Raw genomic sequence first — 10,591 nt, 5'->3', positions numbered from 1 at the left:
AGTTCTCGGTTGAACACAGATGCTCATCGGACAGTCCTTGCACTTTTCAACCCACCCTGATATATAACACCGCCCACTGGGCTAAATGGCATAAAATAAGTGATGCCCCCTCTGTAAGGCTGCCATTAGTTACTAAATTATCCTTAACTCATTCTGTATGGGATTTTAAAGTAATCTGTTCAAGGACATACATCTGGTGTAATAGAAGCAATTATTGGTACCATGATTGTCTTTAAAATGTGTATTTATTTATATGAAGATTGACCACGAAGATTTACATTTCCCTTCACTATAATGGGGATCCTGTTTTCTGCATACAATGCCCTGCAGTACTGCGGCCGGCCTTGAACTTGGTGGCTGATTTTAGCCATCTTTATTTTTCACCTTGTCTTCTTTTCCACTAGAGGGCGACCTCTAACAGTTATTCAGCTCAGAGGTACCGTAGATCCAAGGCCTACCATAAAAATAATCAATGTACATTGATTCACACACTACTAGACGAAAGTGTATCCTACAGTGACAAATAACTTGACATGATTTAAGAAAACTTAATGGGAGGTAAATTAGTGTGCATTAGAAAACCCTATGTCAACTTTACACCTCTCTCTGTTGGTTTCAAGAAATGGGTGTGTAAAATAAAAACAGGGATAATATTGCTCTAATTAACTTCCTCGCAGTTCTCATACTAAGACTGACCTTTGTGTTCCTGGGTGAGAGATAATTCAAGTATACCATTTAGTGTTCAAACATGGTTTTATAAGAACATTGGTGAGGATGGGCTGTCTGTAACAATCGTCCCACTGGTCATTCTAGCTAACGTTGACCTGATGTGAGTTTTCTTTCCTTCTTCGGAAGCAGACATTCAGAAATAAATATTCCCACACATGCTTAATCAATATGACAGAGTTAGTTTATTTGCAAGGAGACCAACCAGCTCCAATTTAAATCTTTAAGAGGAAGAAATTGACATTATATTTCTCTCTAACATAATGTCACATATTGATCCACGAGGGGATGCGTTCAAGTCAAGTATTTTCATAGCATGTTCATGAGCAGCTCTCTCAAATCAATGCAGACATGAGATGCCTCAGTCTGCAAAACATTACACATTCTATAGTCCTCTAGTCTTTCAATTAAATGTAGAATTAGACATTCCTTCTCTTCAGTTCTATCTCTTTCTCTTCCAAAATGCTGGGAACTATGAGAACATTTTTATTTAACCTTTATCTTGACATGGAAGTAACACAAACTAGATAAGCCATGTAAATGAGACCATAGACTCCTCAGTATGACTTCCCATGTTGCTCTAGGGAAAGGCTTTGTCTATCCCCTCATAGGGTCTTTCCACTCCAAGGCATCTTTGTGCTACCTTCCTCGGGTGTGAGTTCTGAGGTGTCCCTTGATATGGCTGGACTGACTGAATCCTTTCCCACAGACAGGACAGGAGTAGGGTTTCTCCCCTGTGTGGACCCTCAGGTGGGTCTTCAGATGGACTGACTGGCTGAAGCGTTTACCACACACGTGGCAGCGGTATGGTCTCTCTCCCGTGTGGATGCGCTGGTGCTCCCTGAACCTGCCTGAGTAGCTGAAGCTCTTGCCACACACACCACAGTGGAAGGGCTTATCCTTAGTGTGAGAACGCAGGTGGACCTTGAGGTAACTGGTAGAGGTGAATGACTTCCAACAGACTGTGCAGAGGATTTGCCTGTGACTAGTGTCACCACTGTGTGGTTCTGTGTGGGATAGCATGTGTGCCTTCAGTTGGGATAGCTCACAGAACACGGCACCACACTGAGTACATGAGTGTGTCTGTGTGTCCTCCTCTGGTCTCCTTTCTGGATCTCTCGGAACACTTTCAGTGTTCTCACTCTGTGTTCTAGAACAGTCTGGATTTACTGCAGAGAGGGACTGAGACTGAGGGGAGTCACTGGTTGGTTCTGATAGTGATACTCCATAGCCCTCTCCATCAGGTTCTGTTTTGATCTGTCCAGTTGTGTTGGTCAGTAGAGAGTACTTCTCTCTGTTCTCCACAGTTTGGAGAAGATGTGTGGGCTGAGGTGGCTCCTGATCACAGTCACCTTTCACACAGAGAGGAATGATTATGGAGTCTTCTTTGGTATCAGCCTCCGGCCCTTGAATCTGCTCTACCTCCTGACGGGTCCTGAGTTCACCCTGTTCCTCTTTAATCTGTGTGGGCTCTGCGTCCTCCTGCCCCAGACATGGGCTCCACTCCTGCTCACAGCGCTGTTGCTCAGGGGGAGTTTGCTGCTCTGAGACACAAGAGAGAATGGGCTGAGGAGCTGTTGGAAAGAAGACAATAAATGATGTCAGTGAAAGTAATGACAGCTGTTGACATTTGATTGACAAGACCAACATTGTGTTAGCTAGCTTGTTCTGGGAATGGAATATCTATGTCTCTGTCTGAATCTCAAATCTCGCCTTCCCCTCGCCCCTCTATTTGCGAGTTCACGCACACCTCCCCCATATGCACAAGTGTCCTAAAGCTGAGGGTGTGAAAATTATAGAGGGTGTAGGGGATAATTAGACTCTCCGATAACCAATTGCCTCAGCAACGCAATGCTGCAAGGCAAACAGTGTTCCATTGGAAATGAATGTACTTCTGGTGTACCAAAACCGTGTTGGTGTGATGAGAAGGCATTATTATATGCCAAGTGCATTTGTTTGTCTGATTTTTGATACATGTAAAAGATTAAATACCTCACAAAATGTAATGTTTAACTGTTACTGAGGTTTATATCTTGTAAAACGACAGGGTGGATTTGTTAATAAGAATTTCATGCTTGTTTTATTATTTCAAAGTGTAACATGAATTGCATCATTCAAGTCACCAGTGTCCCAAAGTTGATGGGTTTAATGACCCCCTCATCACTCTCAGGAAGTCACCCTCGGATTTCGCCAGCAACATGGGGAAACTGAGGGCCCTCGGTCCAGCTTTTGTCAAATTAATGTCAGATTTTACTTTTTGTAGCAGGCTAGGAAAATGTACTTAGCAAGTTAGGTTAATTAGGTTAATGTTAGGAAAATGGTTAGGGTATGCTCAAATGCCAAAAAAATAAAACATCAACTTTTGACATTAATTTGGCACAAGCTGAATTCCTTCCAGCCATGACCAGGGCCCTCAGAGCGAGTTGGTAGGGGCGAGGGGTGGGATACACCGTCTCTCTGCCCTAAACATTCAAATACTGCAGAATACAATTTAACACGTTTCTAGCCCTATAGCTAATTTGTGTAATGTCGAGCTAGCTACATACCCGGTAAGACCGGTGTGATCAAGTGGCGTTTCAGGTATTGGTTTTCTCGCTTTGTCCGGGCTATTTCTTCCTGGTACTCAGAGATTGTGTCTCCGACCACTCTAAGTATCTCCTCGGCAGCTTGCATCAAACGCTCAGTTAGATACACATTCAGATATTGTAATTTAGCCATCGTTGGACGATTCTAGGGGGCAAAATAGCTTCCCAAAATACACGTAGCCTGGGCAAAGACAGTACAGTCTTCAGAATCTCAGTGGCTAGGGCTTGTTGTCAAACATGAACGCTGTACTGCACGGAAGTGACGTCAGCACGACAGGCCCACATGGGTAAAATCGCTCGTTTTCAGATTTAAGAAAATATAGCTAAAGTTGCGTCATTGACATTGTAAAAGAGATACACACCATTGCATTGGTATGCCGCGTTGCACATCATAAAATAAAGAAAAAAAGGGCGACTTTGACAGACTGAGCAGTACACTAAGTAGACTACCACTGGAAGAACGTGAAAACATCAACTCAGTAAGGTAATTAGTTACTACAATTTATGTGTTAATCTGATCCCTTCCAGAATGTCAACACAATTACTTCTAAAAAGGCATATTATACTATATAATGTAGCCTAAGCTATGATATTGGATAGGCTATTCATATCAAGTATCTATTTTCATAGTGTGAATGATGGAAAAAATGTATAAATTTATTAATAGGCATTAGGAAGGTGCCTGTAATAGTGTTCTGTAATGACTGTATTTATTCACATTCTCTGTGTCTACATTCATAGGTCATGGACAGGACACACCAGACAGGACCCACCGGACCTACAGCCATCTTGGGTAGTGCGCATCCCAGGCTGGCAAACCTGGATAGGGTGTTCCCCAAGGTGACATTCTATTGAAATCCACCCTACTCCTGGTAATTTTTTATGACTAAATATGATCAGTCTGACATAATTCTATTTATAACTGTATAATATCCTACTTAAGCAAATTTGATGGGTAGCCAGGCTCATACTCCCTATGACAGTCAGTCCAACACCTTTGTCCAGGGCTGTCAAACTCAATTCCTGGAGAACCGCATGATTACTGGGTTATTTCCTTTCAATTAAGACCTATGTATGTATCTATGTATGTATGTATGTATGTATGTATGTATGTATGTATGTATGTATGTATGTATGTATGTATGTATGTATGTATGTATGTATGTATGTATGTATGTATATATATATACGTTGAAGTCGGAAGTTTACATACACTTAGGTTGGAGTCAATAAAACTTGTATTTCAACCACTCCACAGATTTCTTGCTAACAAACTAGGACATCTACTTTGTGCATGACACAAGTAATTTTTCCAAAAATTGTTTACAGACAGATTAATTCACTTATAATTCATTGTATCACAATTCCAGTGGGTCAAAAGTTTACATACACTGAGTTGACTGTGCCTTTAAACTGCTTGGAAAATTCCAGAAAATGATGTCATGGCTTTGGAAGCTTCTGATAGGCTAATTGACATAATTTGAGTCAATTGGAGATGTACCTGTGGATGTATTTCAATGTCAACCTTCAAACTCAGTGCCTCTGCTTGACATCATGGGAAAATCAAAAGAAATCAGCCAGGACCTCAACAACGACAATTGCAGACCTCCACAAGTCTGGTTTCGTCCTTGGGAGCAGTTTCCAAAAGCCTGAAGGTACCACATTCATCTGTATAAACAATAGTACGCAAGTATAAACACCATGGGGCCACGCAGCTGTCATACCACTCAGGAAGGAGATGTTCTGTCTCCTAGAGATGAATGTGTTTTGGTGCGAAAAGTGCAAATCAATCCCAGAATAACAGCAAAGGACCTTGTGAAGATGCTGGAGGAAACCGGTACAAAAGTATCTATATCCACAGTAAAATGAGTCCTATATCGACATAACCTGAAAGGCTGTTCAGCAAGGAAGAAGCCACTGCTCCAAAACCACCATTAAAAAAAGCCAGACTACGGTTTGCAACTGCACATGGGGACAAAGATTGTACTTTTTGGAGAAATGTCCTCTGGTCTGATGAAACAAAAATATAACTTTTTGGCCATAATGACCACCGTTATGTTTGGAGGAAAAAGTGGAGGCTTGCAAGCCGAAGAACACCATCCCAACCGTGAAGCACGGGTGGCAGCATCATGTTGTGGGGGTGCTTTGCTGCAGGAGGGACTGGTGCACTTCACAAAATAGATGGCATCATGAGAATGGAAAATTATGAGGATATATTAAAGCAACATCTCAAGACATCAGTCAGGAAGTTAAAGCTTGGTTGCAAATGGCTCTTCCAAATGGACAATGACCCCCAGCATACTTCCAAAGTTGTGGTAAAATGGCTTAAGGACAACAAAGTCAATGTAGTGGAGTGGCAAACACAAATCCCTGACCTCAATCCAATAGAACATTTGTGGGCAGAACTGAAAAAGCGTGTGCGAGCAAGGAGGCCTACAAACCTGACTCAGTTACACCAGCTCTGTCAGGAGGAATGGGCCAAAATTCACCCAACTTATTGTGGGAAGCTTGTGGAAGGCTACCTGAAACGTTTGACCCAAGTTAAACAATTTAAAGGCAATGCTACCAAATACTAATTGAGTGTATGTATCTTGTGACCCACTGGGAATGTGATAAAATAAATAAAAGTTTAAATAAATCATTCTCTCTACTATTATTCTGACATTTCACATTCTTAAATTAAAGTGGTGATCCTAACTGATCTAAGACAGGGAATTTTTACTTGGATTAAATGTCAGGATTTGTGAAAAACTGAGTTTAAATGTATTTGGCTATGCTGCATGTAAACTTCCGACTTATTTTATATTTGAGATTCTTCAAATAGCCACCCTTTGCCTTGATGACGGCTTTGCACACTCTTGACATTCTCTCAACCAGCTTCTCCTGGAATTCTTTTCCAACAGCCTTGAAGGAGTTCCCACATATGCTGAGCAAACCAGATGGCATGGCGTATCGCTGCAGAATGCTGTGGTAGCCTTGCTGGTTAAGTGTGCCTTGAATTCTAAATAAATCATAGACAATGCCACCAGCAAATCACCCCCACACCATAACACATCCACCTCCATGGTTTACGGTGGGAAATACACATGTTGAGATTATCCGTTCACCCACACTGCGTCTCACAAAGACACGGCGGTTGGAACAAAAAATCTCAAATTTGGACTCATAAGGAATACATAAACATCGAATAGATAAGTGTTTTTTGGGGAGATTAGTCATTATTAGAAAAGTTTGATCCAAATCAGATTTTTTTAATGTTATGTTAATCCTATACATTCAAATAGCCAATTTGGGTTCAATCAATTTGCTTAAACAAAATAATGTTGCAGTAATACTAATCTGATCTGTTTCTAACTACAGAAACAGTTTCTGAACAATCTGAGATAGTGGGTGATGAAGTTCTCTTTCTGGTGATTTTTGAGGTGGAACGATTCTCTCTCTGTCCGTTTAAATTAAATGGGCTTGTAGGGATAATATTGCCAATAAACTTTCTCACGGTTCTCATACTAAGACTGACCTCAGTGTTCCTGGGTGAAAGAAGTTAACGAGGTTGTTTTGAAGGAAGCAGAGTTTCACAGCCTCTCTCTGCCCGCTCAAGTCTTCTCAAATTAACATGGGCTGAAACATACTGCTCCACAAACACGTGAACGTAGGCACACACACACACACACACACACACACACACACACACACACACACACACACACACACACACACACACACACACACACACACACACACACACACACACACACACACACAAACTTTCACATTACATTGCCCTTACAAAGCGCTGCTCTGAGTGCCTGCAGTATATTGACACAGTACTGAAACTAGAGACAAACAACACAACCACCACTTGAGATAGGAGCTCAATTAATGAGAAACTTTATTTCTGTTGGCAACGGGGCTTTCTGTTTTAATGACTTGCTGTAGTGTGCAAGTGCTCAGACTTAGAGCTCTCTTTTATTCATTCTGTCCTTTTAATGCGTCAAAGGGTTACTGTCTCGAGACAATATTTCAGTGGTGACTTTCATACTCAGAGAAATAAAAAGTGAATAGCCAGCCAATGGCTACCTGCTTATTTGATATACAGCTAACACACTACTTACGCTAATGCTTTGCTACACCTTTAGAAAAAAAGATGCTAAGTAGAACCATATAGGGCTTTATGTTTTGTCCCCATAGGGGAAGCCTAAAGCCCTTCGCTGAGGGTTCTACCTAGAACCCTTTATGCAGTGGTGGTAAAAGTACCCAATACTCATACTTGAGTAAAAGTAACGATACCTTAATAGAAAATGACTTGAGTAAAAGTGAAAGTCACTAAGTAAAATACTACTTGAGTAAAAGTCTAAAAGTGTTTTGTTTTAAATATACTTAAGTATCAAAAGTATGAATCATTTAAAAGTCCTTATATTAAGCAAACCAGATGGCACCATTTTCTTTTTTTAAATTTACGGATAGCCAGGGGCACACTAACACTCAGTCATCATTTACAAACAAAGCATGTGTGTTTAGTGAGTCCGCCAGATCAGAGGCAGTAGGGATGTCCGGGGATGTTCTCTTGATAAGTGAGTGGATTGGACCATTTTCTTGTCCTGCTAAGCATTTAAAATGTAACGATTACGTTTGGGTGTCAGGGAAAACGTATGGAGTAAAAAGTACATTCTTTTCTTTAGAAATGTAGTGAAGTAAAAGTTGTAAAAAATATAAATAGTAATGTACAGATACCCTCAAAACTAAAGTAGTACTTTAAAGTATTTTACTTAAGTACTTCACACCACTGCCTCTATGTAGGGTTATTCCTAGAACCCTCTATAAATGGTTCTACCAAGAACATTTTTATCATCTAAAGGTTCTTCCAAGAACACTCTATGAAGGGTTGTACCGGGAACCCTTTTATCTTTGAAGGGTTCTTCCTAGAACCCTCTATGAACAGTTCCACAAGTCTTATTAGTATTTCAAATGAAACCCTTTATGACATTACATATATCATATGTCCTTTCTTTGAGGTCTTATTTATAGAAACTTATTTATAGCAATCGGGGGAGAAGGGCCTTGGTCAGGGAGGTGACCAAGAACCCGATGGTCACTGACAGATCTTCAGGGCTCCTCTTTTGGAGATGGGAGAACCTTTCAGAAGGACAACCATCTCTGCAGCACTCCACCAATCAGGCCTTTATGGTAGAGTGGCCAGACGGAAGCCACTCCTCAGTTAGTCACATGACAGCCCGCTTGGAGTTTGCCAAAAGTCACCTAAAGGACTCTTTGGCCTGAATGCCAAGCGTCACTTCTGGAGGAAACCTGGCACCATCCCTACGGTGAAGCATCGTGGTGGCAGCAGCATCATGCTGTGAGGATGCGTTTCAGCGACATGGACTGGGAGACTAGTCAGGATCGAGGGAAAGATGAACGGAGCTAAGTACCTGAAAATAGCTGTGCAGCGACGCTTGTAGCGTCATACACAAGAATACTCTAGGCTGTTATTGCTGCCAAAGGTGCTTCAACAAAGTACTAAGTAAAGGGTCTGAATACGTATGTAAATGTGATATTTCAGTTTTTTATTTTCAATACAATTGCAAAAGTTTCCTAATCAGTTTCTACTTTGTCATGGGGCGGCAGGGTAGCCTAGTGGTTAGAGCGTTGGACTAGTAACCGGAAGGTTGCAAGTTCAAACCCCCGAGCTGACAAGGTACAAATCTGTCGTTCTGACCCTGAACAAGGCAGTTAACCCACTGTTCTTAGGCCGTCATTGAAAATAAGAATTTGTTCTTAACTGACTTGCTTAGTAAAATAAGTTATTGGGTATTGTGTGTTGTTTGATGTGAAAAACAACAATTTAATAATCCTTAAAATAAGGCTGTAACAAAATGTGGAAAAAGTTAAGCGGTTTGAATACTTCCTGAATGTATATTACATGTATATTACATGTATATTATATGTATATTAGCCCTCTGATTACAATGAAGAGCAAGACATACCGCACTGTTCTGGGCCAGCTGCAGTTTAAAACCAAAACCAGTTGAATCAATGTCGTTTCCACGTTATTTCAACCAAACAATTCCATGTGATGACGTTGAATCAATGTGGAAAACTGATTGTATTTGCAAAAAGTCATCAATGTAAGGGAATTTCGTCTTGAACGTTGATCTGACGTCTACACACAGTGGGCTTCTTGCCTTACAAAGAATCATCAAAGAACCCTTTCTTCCAAAAACGGTTCTTAGGATAAAAAGGGTTCTTCATAAGAAAATATTTATTGGTAGAACTCTATCCCTCTGCAAAGAACCCTTTTGGAACCCTTTTTTCTAAGAGCGTACTTCTGTGTTCAATGTTCTCAATATGAGAGCAAATATCAGCTTGAATGGCCTTGCTCATAGTCATAGCCTAATTTAGTTTATTAAATATATTAATGGAAGACATGGTGTCGGACGTGTTTGTTTTGGGTTAGTCCAAGTGTCTGCACTGCATGGTGGAACATCCTTCAATTCTGACAGATGTCAAGTGAAAGAGTCTGTCTGTCTGTTCATCCATTTCCCCCTTTCTCTCTCTCTACACTCCTCTGATTGCCTCTAGGACTGGCAACACACCCTTACACACACAAACACACACACACACAGCACACACACACACATTTCATACAGGCTCTGTGTAGCGGAACCAGAAATGTTTTAGCATCGCCGCAGCGCTAATGGTCCAAAAAGACTCACCCAGAAAGAAAGAGAAAATCCAATGCTAGCTCAACAGTATCATTAGGGTGATATATACCCCCCCCCCCTCGATAAATCACAATATAGACAAAAATCCACTAAATTAGTGCACTAGGCCTTTATTAGTCCTGTATGAGCGGAGAAAAATACTCCTCAGCAGAGCATGAAGAAAAAAGGTTTTGCACATACCCCCCACCACCCCCACTGCCCAGAACAACAGGGCTTTGAAGGCCAATGCTATTATGGCTAAACTGTAGGGAGGAGAACAACTTAGGGACAACAGATCAGAGAGGGACAACTTAGCCCCACAATCATCTAGATTTACAGCCTGATATGAGACTGCTTGGTGTTTGGGAGCTTTAGTGCAAATTTCCAGGGTGTGTATGCGTGAATGGATGTCTGTGAAATTGCACACACACACACACACACACAAACACACACACACACTTAGAGAGAGCAAAACATGCATGCACATGTAATTGCAATGATTGATAACTGTTATTATGATGTCATTTACGAATTCAGTTCAGTGGAAACTTGGCATGTCATAATAATGCTCCTTCAAGAACC

At 41.1% G+C, this 10,591-nt stretch overlaps 1 protein-coding gene across 2 annotated transcripts; it reads right to left on the bottom strand.

Annotated features, from left to right (window-relative positions):
* Positions 1 to 891: 891 nt before the first annotated feature.
* LOC112257423 (zinc finger protein 658B) lies at positions 892 to 3,580 on the bottom strand. 2 transcript variants are annotated; one of them, XM_024430963.2, is made up of 2 exons: positions 3,273 to 3,580; positions 892 to 2,270 (listed from the first exon to the last, which is right to left on the bottom strand). In XM_024430963.2, the coding sequence occupies exons 1-2, from the start codon at positions 3,442 to 3,444 to the stop codon at positions 1,366 to 1,368; spliced, it is 1,077 nt and encodes a 358-aa protein (XP_024286731.1). In that variant the 5' UTR covers positions 3,445 to 3,580; the 3' UTR covers positions 892 to 1,365. The 2 variants fall into 2 exon arrangements, with proteins under 2 accessions (XP_024286731.1, XP_024286730.1); XM_024430962.2 differs by having other exon boundaries at positions 892 to 2,300; positions 3,273 to 3,579.
* Between the last annotated feature and the right edge of the window lie 7,011 nt (positions 3,581 to 10,591).

This window comes from Oncorhynchus tshawytscha, linkage group LG09 (genome assembly GCF_018296145.1).
Source record: "Oncorhynchus tshawytscha isolate Ot180627B linkage group LG09, Otsh_v2.0, whole genome shotgun sequence".
Lineage (NCBI taxonomy): Eukaryota > Metazoa > Chordata > Actinopteri > Salmoniformes > Salmonidae > Oncorhynchus > Oncorhynchus tshawytscha.
The sequence above is the reverse complement of the archived record's forward strand: the minus strand, read 5'-3'. Positions and strand labels throughout refer to the sequence as shown.